Source organism: Neofelis nebulosa, chromosome 17 (assembly GCF_028018385.1).
Source record: "Neofelis nebulosa isolate mNeoNeb1 chromosome 17, mNeoNeb1.pri, whole genome shotgun sequence".
Classification (NCBI taxonomy): Eukaryota; Metazoa; Chordata; class Mammalia; order Carnivora; family Felidae; genus Neofelis; species Neofelis nebulosa.
Window position 1 is genome coordinate 31,785,925 of NC_080798.1, and position 22,188 is coordinate 31,808,112.

At 40.4% G+C, this 22,188-nt stretch overlaps 1 protein-coding gene across 5 annotated transcripts in view; it reads left to right on the top strand.

The window, feature by feature from the left end:
• The window catches only part of FTO (FTO alpha-ketoglutarate dependent dioxygenase), a 393,377-nt gene that overhangs the window by 164,237 nt on the left and 206,952 nt on the right, over nucleotides 1-22,188 (top strand). For all 5 annotated transcript variants that reach the window (XM_058708756.1, XM_058708757.1, XM_058708759.1 and 2 more), the window contains exons 5-6: nucleotides 13,910-13,989; nucleotides 20,513-20,656. In XM_058708756.1, coding sequence (XP_058564739.1) covers nucleotides 13,910-13,989; nucleotides 20,513-20,656 — 224 coding nt within the window. The remainder of the gene's footprint in view (nucleotides 1-13,909; nucleotides 13,990-20,512; nucleotides 20,657-22,188) is intronic.

Consider the following 22,188-nt stretch of genomic DNA (forward strand, 5'->3'; position numbering starts at 1 on the left):
AGCACAGACCCTCGCAATTTCTGGCATACTGAGCACCTTCCTCTTATATTTAGTGCTGACCAAAGTTTTTACCTCATTGAATAGTGCCCTGACCGTCTCCTTGGGGAATCTAGGAATGGGGCAGATCGAGAGGCCGGGGTCTGTACCGACATCTTGCCAGGAAGCTTCCCCTCCCCCGCTTTGCTGGCTATTAAATTCTGAATATGTTCTCAGTCATGGATGTCCCCATGTCTAGGAAAAATAAGGTCATAAATATTAAGATTGAGCGATGAGAATGGACAGGTGAGTAAGAATGAAAAGCTTCAGTGACTGCGTGAAGCTGGGAAGATTGGATTTCAGTATTGGGCCTGTTTAGCTCAGGAGTGTGCCTTTAGTGAAGCTCCTGATTGTTACTTTAAGAAATTTAGGATGAAATAGCCCCGATAGCACACTGGTCAACAAAACCGAGGAAGTCAGGGCTGGGTTAGATTTAAGATGACCAACCGTCCCAGTTTGTCTGTGCGGGAGGGGATCTCAGCAGGTGGGATTTCTGGCAAAGTCCTGGGCACGAATCGGTCACCCTAGTGGAAATTATGCCTTTGCATCTGTGGTCTTTTATGTATGAGATGAGATTTCACGCTACAGTGAATGTCCAGAGCTCTCCTGACCCACTGACAGAGCACGCAGCATTTAGCCAGAGAAGAGCGAGAGCTTCTTTTCTGTTTGTTTTGTTGACTAAATTCTACAAACTCTGATCCCACTTGAATATAGCATGAGTTTTTTTAGCGGTATTCTGAAACAGCGCTGGCAAAGAGACATTCTGTCATGTTTTCTTTTTAAAAATTATGAGGAGTCGTCTTCTTTAAAGCTAAGAATGGTCTTTAGTATATCCTTTAAGGTGTATAGTCCATGAAGGTGGAGCCACGTTTACAGACTTCGAGGTTTAGATAAATTAGAAGCTCTTTGGTGAAAATCACAGGGTTCTTTCTAGAAGCCACAAAGGATTAGGGACAGTTGGGAGCATTTCAGAAGGGTTGTTTGATTAGGAGGTTGCCAAGGATTTGAAAAAAGGTACAGGCCTCAGAGTATTACTTCTAACATTGCGTTTGTCCCTTGGCCTGCATCAGACTAGTTGCCCTTCAGCGGAACAAAAACACTTAACAAATGCTCATTAAGATGTTTTCTCTTTCTTTATGATGTTCGTGAATGCTAGTGTTAACAGCATAGGAGCAATGAGGCTTTTGTTTGGGTAGATGAGAGGGGCATTTATGCATTTCACCCTTTTATGGGAATCTGGCCTAGGGAACCTCCTCTAACCTCTGCTGTTTGTTTTGTTTTGTTCTTTTGATTCTGAAACTCCCTTTAGGCAAAATAGTCCAGGTTAACCAGAAATTCTCAGGTGCGTCCTTAACCAGAGGCCTTAGAGGGGGCAAACTGGAAAGGAGGCTGGTCATTCAGCCTTCTTCATCAGACCTTAAGCCACACTCTCAGCCCATCTGCCAGGGTGGGGTCAGCTTTGATCCTCTGTTCCTGCCTTGTTGTCCTTTTCTTTGCATTTAAAACCCCGTGTTGGGGGCGCCTGGGTGGCTCAGTCGGTTGAGCGTCCGACTTCGGCTCAGGTCGTGATCTCACGGCCCGCGAGTTCGAGCCCCGCGTCGGGCTCTGTGCCGACAGCTCGGAGCCTGGAGCCTGCTTTGGATTCTTTGTCTCTCTCTCTCTCTGCCCCTAACCCACTCGCATGCTGCCTCTGTCTCTCTCAAAAATAAGTAAATATTTTTAAAAAGTTAAAAAATAAAAACCCCGTGTGTATCACTGACATCTCCATCCTTACGTTTCGTTGCATTTTGTAATATTGTTTACACAACCTCTGAATGTTTTGTGACCTACTCATCCTCATTTTTTTCTGTGAAAACCCCTAAAATTGCTCTTAATTTTGCTCTCTCCCCTGCTTTCCTTACCCAATCCACTGGCAGGTCTTCTGGTTTTTCTCTAAAACATTCTGAATCCGGTCACTACTCACCACGTCCCCCTCTGTCACCGTGGTCCGAGTCACTGTCAGCTCCCACGTGGATTATGGTGGCAGTTTCCCTGCTCGTCTTCCTGCTTCAAAGCCTGCGCCTTTCGGTCCTCTCTCTTTCCCAACAAGCTGCCAGGGTGGTCTCCTCAGACCTGGATCACGTTTTTCCCCTGCATAAAAGTTTCTAATGGTTTCCCATTGTATCTGGAATTAAACCTCAAATTCTGACCATGACCATCAGAGACCCCCTTTAATTGTTGAACTTCTGCCTCCATGCTGAGCACCATGGTACTGTCTCGAGTTCAGCGAGCTCATTCCCACTTCGGTGCCTTGGCCTCACCTCCTTCTTCTGCTTGGAATGCTCTCGTCCCACATGTTGGCATTGCCAGGCTCCTCATTATTCAGCTCTTGAGTCACCTTAACTGTCCCCAGCGGTAGTTCTGTATAGAGTAGTACATTATTCCCGTGTACCCCTCACCGACCCTTAGGCTTCTTAAATTATGCTGTATTTTCTTCATAGCACCTCGTATCTGAATTTCTTGTTTACTTACCCATTATGTGTCTTCCCCAACCAAATGTAACCTTCATGAGAGCAGGGACTTTGCTTTGTTCACTGTGCGTAGGATAGTGCTTGGTGCATGGTAGTTGCTCATTCAAATATTAAATTAAGTGATGCAGATGAGTATTTTCCTTTGCTATGAGAACACTCTAGGAGGATAACTATATAATTTTATAACTGTACGTTGGTCTCAAGATGGCAAACTACGGAGTCTTACAGAATGAAGAATTTTCAGTTCACATTGTTTTAAAAAAGAGGGTTTACTTTTCATAGCATTTTAGGCTCACAGCAAAAGTGAGCGTACGCAACCTTTCCCACTGTCTACATCATGCATCGGATTGGACGTTTATTACAGTTGATTAGCCTACATTGACGTGTCATTATCACCCACGTCCATACTTTATATTCGAGGTCATTCTTGGTGTTGTATATTTTATGGATATATTTTATGGATTTAAGAAATGCATTATGGCCTATATCTCCCATTATGGTATCATGCATGATAGTTTCTACTCTAAAAATCCCCTGTAACCCTATTCATCCTCTCCCCCACCCTCAACCCCTGGCAGCTTTGTATTTTCTCTATAGTTTTGTCTTTTCCACAATGCTTTATGGTTAGAATCTTACAGTATGCAGCCTTTTCAGACTGGCTTCTTTCGCTTCGTAGTAGGTATTTAAGTTTCCTCATTTCTTTTCGTGACTTGACAGCTCACACCTTCGTAGTGCTGAATATTACACCGTTGCCTCAATGGGCCACAGTTTATCTGTTCACCTACTCACAGACATGTGGGTTGCTTCCAAGTTTTGGCCGTTGTTGATAAAGCCGCTGTCAGCATCTGTTCACAGGTTTTTGTGTGGACATAAGTTTTCAACTCATTTGGGTGAATATTAAGTAGGGCAATTGCTGGTTCTTATGATGAGAACAGGTTTAGTTTTGTAAGAAATCACCACGCGGCCTTCCAAACCACGTGTATCCTTTTGCGTTCCCACCAGCAATGAATGCGTGTTCTGTTGTTCCATTATTTTTGTCAGCATTTGGTGTTAATCAGTTATCAGTGGATTTTGGCCATTCTCACAGGTGGGTAGTGGTGTCTTGTTTTAATTTGCAATCCCATGACAAATGATAATGAGCATCCTTTCATATGCTTATTCTCATTATATCTTCTTTGGTGGTGTATCTGTTCAGAACTTCTGCCCATTTGTTAAATGAAGTTGTTTGTTTTCTTGTTGTTGAGTTTTAAGAGTTCTTTGTATTTTGAATTACAGTGCTTTATTGAGCCTGCCTTTTGCAAATATTTTGCCCCAGTCTTCAGCTTGTCTTCTTATTCTCTTGACTGCGTCTTTCACAGAACAGTTTTTAATTTTTATGAAGTGTAGTTTATCAATTATTTCTTTCCTGGGTTGTGCCTTTGTTGTTGTATCCAAAGACTCATCGCCATGCCCAAAGTCATCTAGATTTCCTCTTGTGTTATTTTCTAGGAATTTTGCACTTCCACATTTTATGTTTAGATCTAGGATCCATTTGAGTTAATTTTTGTGAACAGTGGAAAGTTTGTGTCTAGATGCATTCTTTTTTTTTTTTTTTTTTTGCATGTGGATATCCACTTGTTCCAGCACCATTTGTTGAAGAAACTATCTTTGCTCCATTGTATTGCCTTTGCTCCTTTGTCAAAGATCTGTTGACCATATTTAAATGGCTCTCTTTCTGTATACTCTTTTTTTCTGTTCCATTGATCTTTTTTTTTTTTTTTTTTTTTTTTGCCTATTCTTTTGGCCAATAAAACTGTCTTACTTGCTGCAGCCCTACAGTAATTCTCGAAGTTGGGTAAATCAGTCTTCCAGCTTTGTTCTTCTTCAATATGGTGTGCTATTTTGGGTCTTTTGTCTCTCTGTATAAATTGTAGAATTGGTTTGTCAGTATCCACAAAATAACTTGCTGGGATTTTGATTGGGATTGCATTGAATCTATAGGTCAAGTTGGGAAGAATAGACATTTTGACGATATTGGTCTTCCGGTCTATGAACATGAAATATCTCTCCATTCATCAGTTCTTTGATTTTGTTCATCAGGAATTTTTGGTCTTCTTTATGTAAATTCTTATATATATTTTGTTAGATTTTATATCTAAGTATTTTATTTGGGGGAATACTAATGTAATTGGTAATGAGTTTTTACTTTCAAATTCCACTTATTTGTTAGGAAAGTGATTGACTTTTACATGTTAGCCTTATATCCTGCAACTATGCTAAAATTGCTTATTAATTCCAGGAGGGTTTTTTGGGTCAGTTCATTTGGAATTTTCTACAGACAGTCATATCATCTATGAAGAAGGACAGTTTTAGGGGTGCCTGGGTGGCTCAGTTGGTTGAGTGGCCGACTTCGGCTCAGGTCATGATCTCGCGGTCTGTGAGTTCAAGCCCCGCGTCAGGCTCTGTGCTGACAGCTCAGAGCCTGGAGCCTGTTTCCGATTCTGTGTCTCCCTCTCTCTGACCCTCCCCCGTTCATGCTCTGTCTCTCTCTGTCTCAAAAATAAATAAATGTTAAAAAAAAAATTTGAAGAAAGACAGTTTTATTTCTTCTCTTCTCTTCTCTTCTCTTCTCTTCTCTTCTCTTCTCTTCTCTTCTCTTCTCTTCTCTTCCCTCCCCTCCCCTCCCCTCCCCTCCCTTCCCCTCCCCTCCCTTCCCCTCCCCTCCTCTCCTCGTCTCATTGGATTAGCTGGCACTTCCATTGTGCTATTGAAAAGGAGTGGTGGGAACACCTGGGTGGCTCAGTTGGGTAAGCATCTGACTCTTGATTTTAGCTCAAGTGATTCTCACAGTTCATGAGTTTGAGCCCCACATTGGGCACTGTGCTGACGGCACAGAGCCTGTTTGGGAATCTCTCTCTCTCTCTTTCTCTCTTTCCCTGACCCACTTGCATGTGTACATTCTCTCTCAAAATAAATAAATAAATTAAAAAAAAAAAAAAAAAGGAGTGGTGAAAAGACACATTCTTGCCCTGTTCCCAATCTTATTGAGGAATCAAATTTAAGTATGATGATAGCTACATCATACTTTTTTTGTACATGTTCCTTATCACATTGAAGAAGTTACTCTTTAATCCTAGTTTTTGTTATGAATCCTAGGTTTTGTTATGAATTTGTGTTGGATTTTGTCAGATGTTTTTTTCTGCACCTATTGGTATGATCATGAGATTTTTCTTCCCTAGCCTGTTGCTGTGATGGATTATATTAATTGATTTTCTGTTTTTTTAATATGAAATTTATTGGCAAATTGGTTTCCATACAATACCCAGTGTTCATCCCAACAGCTGCCCTCCTAAATGCCCATCACCCACTTTCCCCTCCCTTCCACCCCCCCATCAACGCTCAGTTTATTCTCAGTCTTTAAGAGTCTCTTATGGTTTCGCTGTCTCCCTCTCTAACTTTTTTTTTTCCTTCCCCTCCTCCATGGTCTTCTGTTAAGTTTTTCAGGATCCACATAAGAATGAAAACATATGGTATCTATCTTTCTCTGTCTGACTTATTTCACTTAGCATAACACTCTCCTGTTCCATCCACATTGCTACAAAAGGCCAGATTTCATTCTTTCTCATTGCCAAGTAGTATTCCATTGTGTATATAAACCACAATTTTTTTTATCCGTTCATCAGTTGATGGACATTTAGGCTCTTTCCATAATTTAGCTATTGTTGAAAGTGCTGCTATAAACATTGGGGTACAAATGCCCCTATGCATCAGCACTCCTGTATCCCTTGGGTCAATTCCTAGCAGTGCTATTGCTGGGTCATAGGGTAGATCTATTTTTAATTTTTTGAGGACCCTCCACACTGTTTTCCAGAGTGGCTGCACCAGTTTGCATTCCCACCTACAGTGCAAGAGGGTCCCCGTTTCTCCACCTCCTCTCCAGCATCTATAGTCTCCTGATTTGTTCATTTTGGCCACTCTGACTGGCGTGAGGTGATATCTGAGTGTGGTTTTGATTTGTATTTTCCTGATGAGGAGCGACGTTGAGCATCTTTTCATGTGCCTGTTGGCCATCTGGATGTCTTCTTTAGAGAAGTGTCTATTCATGTTTTCTGCCTATTTCTTCACTGGATTATTTGTTTTTCGGGTGTGGAGTTTGGTGAGTTCTTTATAGATTTTGGATACTAGCCCTTTGTCTGATATGTCATTTATAAATATCTTTTCCCATTCTGTTGGTTGCCTTTCAGTTTTGTTGATTGTTTCCTTTGCAGTGCAGAAGCTATTTATCTTCATGAGGTCCCAGTAGTTTATTTTTGCCTTTAATTCCCTTCCCTTTGGAGATGTGTCAAGTAAGAAATTGCTGCAGCTGAGGTCAGGGAGGTTTTATTCCTGCTTTCTCCTCTACAGTTTTGATGGTTTCCTGTCTCACATTCAGGTCCTTTATCCATTTTGAGTTTATTTTTTGCGAATGGTGTAAGAAAGTGGTCTAGTTTCATTCTTCTGCATGTTGCTGTCCAGTTCTCCCAGCACCATTTGTTAAAGAGACTGTCTCTTTTCCATTCGATACTCTTTCCTACTTTGTCAAAGATTAGTTGGCCATACTTTTGTGGGTCCAATTCTGGAGTCCTTATTCTATTCCATTGGTTTATGTGTCTGTTTTTGTGCCAATACCATGCTGTCTTGATGATTACAGCTTTGTAGTAGAGGTGAAAGTCTGGGATTGTGATGCCTCCCGCTTTGGTTTTCTTCTTCAATATTACTTTGCCTATTCGGGGTCTTTTGTGGTTCCATACAAAATTTAGGATTGCTTGTTCTAGCTTCGAGAAGAATGCTGGTGCAATTTTGATTGCGATTGCATTGAATGTGTAGATAGCTTTGGGTAGTATTGACATTTTAACAATATTTATTCTTCCAATCCATGAGCATGGAATGTTTTTCCATTTCTTTGTATCTTCTTCAATTTCCTTCATAAGCTTTCTATAGTTTTCAGCATACAGATAGATCTTTTACATTTTTGGTTAGGTTTATTCCTAGCTATTTTATGATTCGTGGTGCAGTTGTGAATGGGATCAGTTTCTTTATTTGTCTTTCTTTTGTTTCATTATTAGTGTATAAGAATGCAACTGATTTCTGTACATTAATTTTGTATCCTGCAAGTTTGCTGAATTCATATATCAGTTCTAGCAGACTTTTGGTGGAGTCTATCGGGTTTTCCATGTATAGTATCATGTCATCTGCAAAAAGTGAAAGCTTGACTTCATTTTTGCCAATTTGGATGCCTTTGATTTCCTTTTGTTGTCTGATTGCTGAAGCTAGCACTTCCAACACTATGTTAAACAACAGCGGTAAGAGTGGACATCCCTGTTGTGTTCCTGATCTCAGGGAAAGCTCTCAGTTTTTCCCCATTGAGGATGATATTAGCTGTGGGCTTTTCATAAATGGCTTTTATGATGTTTAAGTGTGTTCCTTCTATCCCGACTTTCTCAAAGGTTTTTATTAAGAAAGGATGCTGAATTTTGTCAAATGCTTTTTCTGCATCAATTGACAGGATCATATGGTTCTTATCTTTTCTTTTATTAATGTGATGTATCACATTGATTTGCGAATATTGAACCAGCCCTGCATCCCAGGAATGAATCCCACTTGATCAGGGTGAATAATTCTTTTTATATGCTGTTGAATTCGATTTGCTCATATCTTGTTGAGAATTTTTGCATCCATATTCATCAGGGATATTGGCCCGTAGTTCTCTTTTTTTGCTGGGTCTCTGTCTGGTTTGGGAATCAAAGTAATGCTGGCTTCATAGAATGAGTCTGGAAGTTTTCCTTCCCTTTCTGTTTTTTGGAACAGCTTGAGAAGGATAGGTATTATCTCTGCTTTAAATGTCTGGTAGAATTCCCCAGGGAAGCCTTCTGGTCCTGGACTCTTATTTGTTGGGAGATTTTTGATAACTGATTCAATTTCTTCACTGGTTATGGGTCTGTTCAAATTTTCTATTTCTTCCTGTTTGAGTTTTGGAAGTGTGTGGGTGCTTTGGAATTTGTCCATTTCTTCCAGGTTGTCCAGTTTGATGGCATAAAATTTTTCATAGTGTTCCCTGATAATTGCCTGTATTTCTGAGGGGCTGGTTGTAATAATTCCATTTTTTATTCATGATTTTATCTATTTGGGTCCTCTTCCTTTTCTTTTTGAGAAGCCTGGCTAGAGGTTTATCAATTTTGTTTATTTTTTCAAAAAACCAACTCTTGGTTTCATTGATCTGCTCTACTGTTGTTTTAGATTCTATATTGTTTATTTCTGCTCTGATCTTTATTACTTCTCTTCTTCTGCTGGGTTTGGGATGTCTTTGGTGTTCTGCTTCTGTTTCCTTTAGGTGTGCTGTTAGATTTTGTATTTGGGAGTTTTCTTGTTTCTTGAGATAGGCCTGGATTGCAATGTATTTTCCTCTGAGGACTGCCTTTGCTGCATCCCAAAGTGTTTGGATTGTTGTATTTTCATTTTCATTTGTTTCCATGTATTTTTTTAATTTCTTCTCTAATTGCCTGGTTGACCCATTCATTCTTTAGTAGGGTGTTGTTTAACTTCGATGCTTTTGGAGGTTTTCCAGACTTTTTCTTGTGGCCAATTTCAAGTTTCATAGCTTTTTTCAAGCCCAGCGATTAATTTTATGAGCATTATTCTAAATTCTTGTTCCATTATATTGGTTAAATCAGTTTTGATCAATTCGTTAGCTGTTGCTGCTTCCTGGAGTTTCTTTTGAGGAGAATTCTTCCGTTTTGTCATTTTGGCTAGTTTTCTGTTCCTTATGCATTTTAAAAGCTTGTGTGCTCTGCACCTGCGAGCACTGCTATATTAAAGGAGGGTCATATGCTGTCCAGGGTCTGGCCCTTCAGGAGGTGTTTTTTCGGGGATTGTTATGTGCTCTCTGTTGTTGTGACTTTGGTTATTTTATTACCCTACTCATAGTAATATTTTGTACCCTGCACCAGGTGTGCTTTGATTTGTTCTTTGGAGTAGCCCTTGTAAACGAAAACAGATGGACAAACAGGAGACAAAACATTAATTGATTTTCACATATTGAGCCTGCCTTGCATATGTGGATACATGTCAGTTGGTTGTGGCATATAAGTATATAAGATATATATAAAAGTATATAAAATATACATTGTTGGATTCTATTTTCTAATACTGTATTTTTTGAGGATTTTTGCATCCATGTTCTTGAGAATATTAATTTGTAGTTTTCTTTTCTTGTAATATCTGTCTGCTTTTGGTATTAGGGTTTCGCTGGTCTCATAGCATGAATTAGGAAGTCTTCCTTCCACTTTTTTCTTCTGGAAGAGTCTGTAAAGAATAGGCATAGTTTCTTCCTTAAATGGTTGGTAGAATTCAGCAGTGAACCCATCTAGGCTTGGAGCTTTCTGTTTAGGAAGGTTAGTAATTTTGATTCATTCTTTAGTACAAATAGGCCTATTCAGATTGTCTTTTTCTTATGTGAGTTTTGGAAGATTTAGTCTTTCAAAGGAATTGGTCCGTTTCATCTCTGTTATCAAATTTGTGGGCATAGAGCTATACATAGTATTACTGTATTAGCCTTTTAGTGTCCATATGATCTGTAGTGATGTTCCCTTTCTTGTTTCTGGTATTAATAATTTGTGTTTTTCCTCTTTTGTTCTTAGTCTGGACAGAGGCTTATTGATTTTATTGATCTTTTCAGAGAACCAGCTTTGTTTCATTGACTTTCTCCGTTAGTTTTCTGTTTTTGATTTCCTTGATTTCTATTCTAATTATTTTTTTCTTTTTATTTGAGATTGAATTTGCTCTCCATTTTCTAAATTCCCAAGGTTGAAGCTTTTATTACTGAGTTTGGATCTTTCCTTTGTAATATATGCATTCAGTGTATTAAATTTTCCTCTTTGAAGTGCTTTTGTTGTATCCCACAAATTTTGATGTTGTATTTTCATTTTCATTTAGTTAAAAATACTTTAAAATTTCTCTTGAGATTTCTTCTTTGGCCATGTAAATTAGAAGTATGCTGCTTAATCTCTTAAGTATTTTGGGATTTTCCAGCTGTCTTTATGGTACTGATTTCTAGTTTAATTCTTATGGTCTGAGAGCAGATATTGTATGATTTCTGTTCTTTTAAATTTTGGTGTGTGTGTGTGGGTGTGTGTGTGTGTGTATGTGTTGTGTCCAGAATGTGATCTCTCTTGGTGAATGTTCCATATGAGCTTGAGAAGAATGTGTATTCAGTTCTTGTTGGATGAGGTAGTCTGTAGATGTCAGTTATATCCAGTTGATTGATGGTATTCTTGAGTTCACCTGTGTCCTTACTGATTCTATGCCTGATGGATCTTTCTGTTTCTGATAGGGGGTGTTAAAGTCTCCAACTGTATTAGTGGATTTGTCTATTTCTCCTTTCTATTCTATTAGATTTACTTCACATAATTTGACTCTGTCTTATAAGGCAAATACACATTAAGGATTGTTGTATCTTCCTGGAGGATTGACTCCTTTATGTAATGCCCTCTTATTCCTGATAATTTCCTTGTTTTGACGTCTACTCTGTCTGAAATTCATATAGGTACTTCAGCTTTGTTTTGATTAGTGTTAACATAGAGTATTTTTTTCTCCATCCCTTTACTTTTAATCTGTATGTGTCTTTATACTTAAGTGAATTTCCTGTGGACAACGTATAATTGGGTTTTGTTTTTGCATCCACTCTGATAATCTCTGTCTTTTAATTGGTGTACTTACTCCATTGACATTGAGAATTATTGATATAATTTATTTATTTTTTTAATGTTTATATATTTTTGAGAGAGAGCGCAAGTGAGGAGGGGCAGAGGGAGAGGGAGACAGAATCTGAAGCAGGCTCTAGGCTCTGAGCTGTCAGCACAAAGCCCAATGCAGGGCTGAAACCCATGAACCATGAGATGATGACCTAAGCTGAAGTTGGACACTCAATCAACTGAGCCACCCAGGCAACCCTAATATAATTGATTTAATAGTTACCTTATATGTTAATGTTTTCTGTTTGTTGCCCTTGTTCTTTGTTCTGATTTTTCTCTTTGGCCATCATTTCTTCAGATAAATATTTTTTTTCTATCATTCTCCCCCTTCTGAGAATCCAATTACATTTACGTTAAACTGATAAATAGTATCCCAGGTCATTGATGCCTTTTCAGTTACCTGTAGTCTTTTTTCTCTCGATGCTTCAGTTTTGGATGGTTTCTATTTCTGTGTATTCTAGGTCGCTGATTTTTTTTTTTTTTTTTTTTTTTTTGCAGTGCCAGAAGTGCTGTTAATCTAATTCACTGTGTTTTTTTTTTAATTCCAAAGACTACATTTTTCATCTTTATAGCTTCATTTCATTTATTTATATATATGAAAGATATATATGTGAAAGAAAAGAAAGATATGTGTATTTCTTATATACACCTATATAATATATACCTATATATGCCTATATATCTTATATGTACCTATGTGTCATGTATGTCTTTCATTTCTCCTCTCCTGCTTTTTTTTTATAGGGTTTTACTCTTAAGTCATCTCTACACCCAATGTGGGGCTCGGACTTACAACCCTGAGATTGAGAATCGCATGCTCTGCCAACTAAGCTAGCCAGGCACCCCCCTTCTCTGTTACTTTTTGAATGGATGCCGGATATTGTGAAGTTTGTTTGGTGTCTGATTTTGTTAAATTCTTTTCAGTAGCGTTGGACTTTGCTCTAGTGACTAATTAACTTATTTGGAATAACTTGAATCATTTGGAGGCTTGCTTTTAAGCTGTCAAGTGGATCTTTGACACAGAACTAATATAGCCCTGCTACTAAGGTGATGCTTTTCCAAGGACTCTATCCATTCTCTCACGTAGCAGGAGCCATTCTAGCTGCCGAGAACACAAAACCTCCCCAGCCCTGTGTGAGCTCTGACATTTGTTCAGCCTATTGTTTGCTGCTGCTTCTTCTTCTGTCCTTGGGAAGTTTTCATTCACACACGCCCTTGTCAATGCTCAGCCAGAGACTTGAGGGAACCCTTCGGCCGATGTCCGCTTGTTTTCTGTCCGTGCAGGTTCTTCTATTCCAGTGTTCTGTTGTACATATCCTCGTTGCCTTGGGCTTCCTAAGCTCCAGTTTCTGTCCTCGCAACTCAGCAAGAAGGAAAGCTGAAAACTCTGGGTTCTGTCTGACTCCCCACTCTCTATTCTGGTTTCGAAACTGTTCCGGGTAGTAAGCTAGGGCAATTTTAGGGCTCACCCATTTTATTTTTCTATCCCGGGGATTATATCTTTCTCTGTTTTCCAGTGTCAGAAACCTTTGTTTCCTAGTGTTGGTCCCTTTAATAGTTGCTTCAGGTAGGAAGGCAGACCTTCTCACTGTTCTTCCAGAATGTTCAGAAGCAGGAGCCCTTCAGTTGACATTTCACATTTCTGTTATTTTGTTTAGAAGTTAATTTTCCTGACACATAAGGGGTGTGGTGGTCTTTGTCTTTTAGTATAAATCATTGTGGGTCTTGGTATCTTGGTAAGAAGCCTCTGTTGCCTATCTGGGAAATCATACAGTGCTGGGGAATAATACTGTTCAGTTCTCTTCTTTGGAATAGAGGGAGTGATGTCCTAAGCAGAGGTGATAGAGATTTTTTGCCTGACTTGTGGCATCATTTCTTAGAATATGCAGCAACTTGGCCGTTGGTTTTCTTCCACTGCATGTGGTTTTAAGCTTATTTTTCAACTGATGAATTCACCACCTACTCCATTCTTGGGTTGTGAATCCATAGGCTTGAATTCTGTTCTGAGTGCCAAAACTTTGCAACTGCTGAGTTGGTTGGTTTTTTGCCTGGAAAATTGTTAGGGCAAAATTGATATTTTGATTGGGGAGAGAAAGAGGCAGATTTTCAGATGAAAGCTGTTCCACCCCAAATAATGTAAAAAAAAAAAAAATTGGCTTATTATCTAAAGGCATGGATAGAATTTGATGTATCATGAGAAAGAGAAAGTTCATAAATAGTAAACTTAGTGGTGGGAGGGCATCATAAGACCACACATAAATAGGGTAGCCATATGTACTGTTTGCTAAAGACCGTCCTGGTTTATACTTGTTGTCCTCGAATAATTAACATCCCCTTTTACTCTTGGGCATGTCATGGTTTTGATGTCTATCCGTAATACTTATGCACATACAAAGTCATCCCAGTTATAGCTAATGGTTTAAAGAATTCAAAGTAGGTGTTAATTCCTTGGCTGTTGTTGTTGAATAACGGATTTACTGTTTACATTGTATTTTTGTTGAATGGTTTATTATAGTGACTAATAAATGTGTGTGTACGTATGCGTGTGTGTGTGTGTGGTTTTATTTTCTTTAATTTTTGGTATTTTTCCTACAGATGATCTCAATGCCACCCACCAACACTGCGTTTTGGCTGGTTTACCACCTCGATTTAGTTCCACCCACCGAGTGGCAGAGGTAAGTGTAAATAAAAATGTGTTTCAAACTTAATTGGATGTGACAGTAGTGGTTGGAATGAGCAATTTCACATAGAGTTTTGGAAGAGTAGTTGATAGGAAAATTGCTTCCATCGAACTTGACTTGAGCCTTTATTTACTTGCTTTTTCAGCTTTGGGTTGTGTTGGATACAGTTTTTAAAAACAGTGTACTCACAGCACGGGATAAGTGTATTTTGCTTCTTTGGGGTTATGTTTCTTGGAGAAGGTAAAACATCATCGGCAGGTGTTCCTAGTTAGAGATTTTCTGAGGGGTTTGTATCTGTCAAGGTCAAGGACAGGAGATGGCCAGCAGGAAATGGGGTGGATTTGTGTGCTTGTGCATGTGTTAGCTGTGACTGGCTCTGATGGTTGGGAATTTACATTTCCCTTAACTTTTCGGTCAGGCTTCTGGGCATGTGAATGTAAATTAAGGAGAAAGTTACAGTGTGCCAAGGAATTTCTGAGCTCCCCAGTTGTGTTCCTAACCTAGACTTTATTGCTCAATTCTGCCACCACTTGCAGTGGCTGATGGTCAGCTGATTAGACCAGTTCAGAATGGTAACCTAAGAGGTGAGGAAAAACTCTGAATAGTCACCCTGGGATACTAAGTGATCAGTTAAGAAGGGCTCCATAGAGCAGGAGAATAATCATGAGAAGGACGACAAGTTGACCTTGTATCCAAACTTGTTATCTATGCTTTTGCTTTGTAGGTTGACTTTTCATCCTACCACAGGGGGATCAGGGTGCGAAGTTGGGCAGAAGGGATACAACAAAGTAGCAGGGAAACACAAGCACAAGACCTTTTCAGTCCTGAGACTGAGTCTGCAAGGCAGTGGCACGTCTTTTGTTAAGTCCATAGCTTTTCTCGTGAACTGGTCACGTTGCTATGGGACAGAGAGGGCACGAGTGTCTACTCAATCAAGATGCCAGCCAGCCCATCAGACATTCTTTCCTGCCTTCCTCATGTCCCTTTCTCCTCTCTTCTATTCACTCATCTAAATATTGGAGTGCCAAGGGGCACCTGAGTTGAGCCTCCGACTTCGGCTCAGGTCATGGTCTCGCAGCTCGTGAGTTCGAGCCCCGCGTCGGGCTCTGTGCTGACAGCTCGGAGCCTGGAGCCTGTTTCGGATTCTGTGTCTTCCCCTCTCTCTGCCCTTCCCCCGCTCATGCTCTGTCTCTCTCTGTCTCAAAAATAAATAAACATTAAAAAATAAACATTAAAAACATACATACATACGTACATACATACATACACACATATGTACATACTTGGGTGCCTGTTGTGCATTCAGCAGCATTCCAGGCTTGAGAGATGGAATCATCAGCATGACCACCCTGGCCACTACCTTTGTTGAACTTGCATGTGAGTCGGGGAGACAGATACCAAACAAAAAGACACACAGGTGCTTATCTTAGAGACCTAAAAGTAAGTTCTCTCAGGAAGTTGCGACGGCAGGACTGTCTGAGTGGAGGGAGGAACATAAGAATGAATGCGAGAATGAACGAATTTACTCTTCATTCGATGCTTTCCCTGTGCCAGGCTCTTGGCCAACTCTCAAGCCTGGGTGATTTAGGGATGCCGTTACCATTAGTAGAAATGGCAGTTGAAGACATTAGGGGAAGTGCATTCAGTTTTGAACAGGCCCCGTGGAGCGGTCCAGCAGGCAAATGCAAATAAGGGACTAAAACTCTCCTCCTCCACCCCCTGCCATAAAAAAAGTCCGTACCTACACAGACCTCCAAAAGGGGCCTGCCAGAGTACGGTTTGAACAGTCCCCCTGCAGCCTTATTTCCTTTTTTTCCAGGCAGACCAATTTTATTAGAGTAGCAGTGCTTTCAGAATATCCTGAGGTGTAGCATTTTCTGCTTAGTCACAGCTGTATTGGTATCTTCTCATTTTTAGGCAACATCGCGAGCGTTAATTAACTTTTAAATAGGGAGGTGGATATCTATGGTAACGCTATTGGGAGAAAACCAGTATCTCAAATCTAGGTCTTTTATAATCTCTGCACTTCAGTTCAAGCCACAAGATATATTTTCTTTACTAATTAGACACATCCGATGTGAACGATGTGACTATCTTGCTTTCTGAAGTATAGATCAGGTCAGCAAACCGTGGCCCATGGGCCGTAAGATCTTGGCGCAACTGCTCAGCTCTGCCATTGTAACTCCAGAGAAGCCAGAGACTATATGGAATCAAAGGAGTGTGGCTGTGTTTCAATTCACATTATAAACTCATCATTTTAAGGTGATTTTTTATTTCCGTGGAAAGTCAAAACTGCTGATGATCAATGCTGGTAAAGTTACAGTGAAACATACATTCATATAGTTCTGGAAGTTTTTCTAATCGGCATACTTTTTGGTGAACTATGTGGGGATGTGTTCAACTACCATAAAAATACGCATATTTTTGATCTCATAACACTATTTTTTTGGACTCAAACCTAGGAAACCATTAAGTATATATGTATATGTATGTATGTATGTGTGTGCGTATTTGTATGTATGTGTATATATTTATATGTGTATATATGTTTATATCTATATACATACAAAGATGTTTAGAGTGATTAAGAGTAGTGAAAAGTTGGGCAGAACTTCGGTGCCTTTGTAGCACATGACTCCTTAATTAAATTATCAGCTCAATGAGCAATCATTGAAAATGGTAGTTTTGAATACTTACATACAGAGAAAAACAGAATATACACTGTTGTGTACTGACTGGTCACAACTGTGTGGACAAAGACTCACGTGCAATGAAAATAATAAAAATAGGGAAAGATGACAGGATCATGTTTTTATCTTACTTAGAAATTCTTATTTCATGATATATTATTGTTTTCAGTAATAAAAGAGGGAAAAGACTTTTTTTCTGACATGAAAGTTACATTGCTGTTTCCCTCGATAGAAGAGGGGAAAATCCATGCAGCATTATAGCCCTCACTTACTTTATAAAAATGTCTTCTTTCTTGTTTCACCTGTTGCAAACAAAATGATTTGCAATTTTCTGCCTATTCAAAATATGTAGGAAACAGACTCTTAAGGAAGCGATGTTCTGAAATTCGTTTTAGTTAATCGGAGAAGAAATCTATTTAGTTTTTTGGTTACATGTGACTAGATTATGTCTGATGGCTCTTGACCTTTATCTGATTTTAGTTTTCTTCCGGTTGGAACAGAAGAACTCCATTCTCCTGAATATCTTTTTTTTTAAGTTTAAATTTTATATATCATTATATTTTGAATAGGTAGTTACTCAAATGGTTCAAAACCTAAAAAGAACCTAAGAATAAATAGTTTCAAGTCTCTCTCTTCCTCCTAAAGCCAACCAGCTCCTTCTCCCCAGAGGTACCCAGTATTATCAGATTCTTAGTTTTCTTTCTGTGATGCCTAATACATATACAAGCAAATATGTGTTGATATTTCTTATACAAATGGTAGCCTACTCTATATACTATTCTGCACTTTGGTTTTAGTAAGCCTTGGTGATAACTGCTTATCAATATATAAGTCTCGGAGTAGACAATGATTTTTTTCCGATATGACACCACAAGAACAAACAACCAAAGAAAAAATAGATATATTGGACCTCATCAAAGTTAAAAACTTTGATACTCCAAAAGGTTCCATCAAGAAAGTGGAAAGAGATACTGCAGAATGTGAGAAAGTAGTTTCACGTGACTTGTCTCACAAGGTATTCGTGTCTAGAATATATAAATAACGCTTACAACCGTTAATTAAAGAGATACATAATCCAATATTCTTAAATGACAAAGGATGTGAATAGACATGTCTGCAAAGCAGGTCTACAAACGGCCAATAAACACATGAAAAGATGTTGAACATCATTAGTCATCAGGAAGATGCAAATGAAAACCCCAGTGAGATATCACTTCACACCCACTAGAATGGCGATGATTAAAATCACAGTAACAAGTACTGGGGAAGATGTGCAGACATTGGAACCCTCATGTGCTGCTGGAGGGAATATAAAATGGTTCAGCCACTTTGGACAACACGGCGACACTTCCTCGGGATTTTCAATACCGTATGACCCAGCAGTTCCATACCCAAGAGAAATGAAAACTTCTACATGAATGTTCTTGGCAGCTTGATTCATAATAGCTGCTAAAAAAAAAGGTTGGCAGAAAGGGGAGGAGAAGACACAGAGTTTGTACAGGGGTGCAGAGTGTGTTTTGGGGAGATGACAAAAATATTCTAAAATTAGTTGTTAAAACGGTCACCTACGGGAGCCTGGGTGGCTCTGTCGGTTACATGTCCGACTTCGGCTCAGGTCACAATCTCACAGTTCCTGAGTTCGAGCCCCGCGTGGGGCTCCGTGCTGACAGCCCGGAGCCTGGAGCCTGCTTCGGATTCTGTGTCTCCCTCTCTCTCTGCCCCTCCCCTGCGCACTCTGTCTCTCTCTCTCTCTCTTTGTCAAAATAAGTCAACGTTAAAAAAAAAATTAGAAACAAAACAAAACGGTTGCCTAACTGTGAATATACTAAAAACGATAAATTGTATGCTTTCAATGTGTGACTTCTATGACATGTGAATAATGTCTCAATAAAATTGTTCCCCCAACCTCTGCCAAAAAAAATAGGCCTCATTGTGGGCTCTTTACAACAGATAAAGCTCTGTCCACCCAGGAAAAAAAAAAGTCCCCCATGTGGCTCCACCATAGTTTATTTAACGGGTCCCCTTTTGATGGGAAATTCAGGTTGTTTCCAGTCTTTTGTCGGGATAAATGCATTGTAACCTCTCATGTAGGTCACTTGATACTTGGGAAAGTAAAGGTGTGAATACAACATGTTTATAGACAGAATGTCTTTTAATAAGAGGTTGTAGGAGTGGCTCAGGGACAAAAGTGAGTGGTGACTCAGCGCCCCTTTTTGTTTTTTCTAGGTAGCAAATTGGAGCTGCCTGCCGATGTGCTCCCGGCACTTTGAGGTCTTCATATTAAAATACATATTAGTCAGGCTTCTGTTTTTGTCACCGTAACTCTGTTTTTCCCAGGCTTATACGTGACACACTGCGTAAAATGGCGGTAGCTGCCCAACTGATTTTTATACCAGGGCACTAGAAGGTTCTAAGACATCTGTTTGAGTTATACGTATTCAAATAAAAACACTTGCGAGATACCTTTTCCTCACCGGGTCTAAAGGACATTTGTAGCTCTTTATCATTCTAGGAAATCACGTTGCCACCGTCCACATCCTCTTTTTTTCTGACATACGTCATTCAGAGGAGGAGTTTGTCCATTTGACCTCTGCTTTTCTCCCACAGACACAGAGAGGGGCGAACTAGCTATCTGCCCCTGCCCACACCAAGCTACCAAGGGAGGCCTTTGAACAAGCCCTGAGGGCATGAGCCATGTGTTCTCCATGATTAGAAGAACCTGTTCTACCAAGGACTTGCGGCCGTGAACTCTATGGTTTTTGCAGAAAAGGAAAATGAGTCCTTTGCCCTGTGCTTATAACTTCACTTTTTTGTATGTGCCATTACCGTTCCATTTTGTGGACCGCTGAACTGATCGGGCTGGTTACTTTTCTTTCCCATTGTGAGGTCCAGGGCACTTATACAATGAAGTCAGTGTCTTTGACGTCTTGGTTAATTAGCGATTCGTCCAATAACTACTCACTAAGTTTCTTTTACATTTAGTACTTGGTTCTAGATGCTGCAATATGCGTAGAAAGAAATATATAATAAGGGGCTCCTGGGTGGCTGAGTCAGTTAAGCATTCGAACTTTAGCTCAGGTCATGATTTCGTGAGCTCAAGTGCTGACAGCTCAGAGCCTGGAGCCTGCTTCCAATTCTGTGTCTCCCTCTCTCCCTGCCCTTCCCCTGCTCGCGCTTTCTCTGTCTCTCTCTCAAAAATAAATAAACGTTAAAAAAATGAAAAAAAAAAAAAGAAATATACAATAAAAGTGTGTGTGTGTGTGTGTGTGTGTGCGTGCGTGCGTGTGTATACACACACATGGCTTTAGCCTCAGGGAGCCCACTGTTTTGAGATATAAGGCCCATATAATGAAAGAAAACCAGCCAGAAGAGTGGCCCAAGTGAGGCCAAGCTGGCAACACAGAGCCCAGTGAGCCGGCCACTATAGTATTTCTTTTTTTTTTTTTTTTTTTTTTAATTTTTTTTTTTTCAACGTTTTTTATTTATTTTTGGGACAGAGAGAGACAGAGCATGAACGGGGGAGGGGCAGAGAGAGAGGGAGACACAGGATCGGAAACAGGCCCCAGGCTCCGAGCCGTCAGCCCAGAGCCCGACGCGGGGCTCGAACTCACGGACCGCGAGATCGTGACCCGGCTGAAGTCGGCCGCTTAACCGACTGCGCCACCCAGGCGCCCCCACTATAGTATTTCTTAAGTTGAATAGGGACTGAGCTGTGGGGGCAACAGGTGAGCGTAATGGACAAGGGACAGATGTGGATACCCCTAGGACGAGTCGATGGTGAACTGGAACTTTGCTCCTCATCTCGATTGCTGGTTCTGTCTCTGCAGTGCTCCACCGGAACCTTGGATTATATCTTACAGCGCTGCCAGGTGGCTCTGCAGAATGTCCGTGACGGGGCAGACGGTGGTGATGTTTCTTTGAAATCCTTTGAGCCTGCGATTCTGAAACAAGGAGAGGAAATCCACAACGAGGTGAGGACTTTCAGGAACCGGGAAGCTGCCTGCAAGCTAACAAGTTGATCTGCCGTAATTTCATATGGGTATAAGACCTGAAATTCCTCAGTGAGAGATAAAGAATAGTTTGTTACTTACAACGATAGCAGCAGCCGGAGTATCAGCATTTTTGTGCCAGTTGTGCAAGCCTCTCTTTCCACGGGGCAGCACAGAGCAGGCCCGGTTACATATGCACCTGCAAGGGTTGGGTTATAGGAGAAGAACAAAGGGAACCCGAATCTCTTATAATAGGCAGTAAGCATGGCTGACATTTGTTCCAAACAAGACACCGTCTTTATCCTCCAAGTCTGTTAGCATCCCTGCCCGTTGTTCTGGAGATGAGCTATATCTTCCAAGGCTGTTCTCTTATACCAACCATTCTTGCTGAGATAGAGGGAAGTCAGTATCTTGCTCACAAGGCGCACAGAAGCACAAGACCCATGAAGAATGGTCTTTCTGCAAGGACCAAAGGGAAGGGTGGGCGGATCCCAGGAGCAAGTGTCCGTACCTCGCTTTTTGTTTACAGAATGAGGTGTGGGTCTGCAGTCTGTGAGACCAGCAGCTCTGGATCCCACCAGCCAATGTTTCACCAATTGTGCTGCTCTCAGGAACACCCTCTCAGCTTTTTGCTTTATCTTTGGACTGTGCGTATTGTTGTCTACTTAATACTTTTAAAAACTCGGCTCATTTTTATGTAAATAAATTTTCTTTGAAAAGGAAGCTTTGTATTACCACTTTAAGAAGCGAGCCAGTATCACTAGCCAAAAGAAAAAGGAACCAGAGAGATCTCGCCAGTGTAAACAGAGCAGTGTTACTACCTTCCAGCAGATTCTCTTGCCGGGAGAAGGCTCTGAGCCTGAAGTCTCCATTATTCATGGGAAGCAGGGAGAGCAGCCTACAACTCCTGTGTTTTCTCACAGTCATTGAATTCGACGTTGAAAATGGATGAATTTTGTGGCAGGCAAATTAGATCTCAAAACAAAAAAAAACTTTAAAAGGAAAAAAGAGGTTCCCGAGTCATGGAGAATTGTTGAAGGTTGTCACCAACCCGAGACTCTCTCTTTGTTCGGATTGGAAGGATCGGCGGAGAATTTGGAACACAAAAATGTTCTCTTTCGTCCTTCCAGCAAGTAATTACTGATTGCGTGCCTGGCACTCTTCTGTGTGCTTTAGGATGTAAAGTTTACGGTAATTTACAAGAGTAAACTAGGCATCCTAAGCCAGGGAGAGGACAGATAATAAACTTAATACACCTGCTCATCATATAGTTCTTGAGATAACTAGAAAACATCCCCACTGAGAAGATGTGCTGTGAGCAGGGACTTGAAAGAGATGAGGAGGAAGCCACGTAGATATCTGGGGAACAGTATTTCGGGTGGAGGGACAAACTGCCACAAAGACTGTGAGGTAGGAAAATGCCTGGTGTTTCCAGACTAGGTAAGGGACAGTCTGGTTCAAATGGCAGGAGCAAGGCTGTGAGTTCGAGGACATGAGGTCACAGAGGTGGTTCT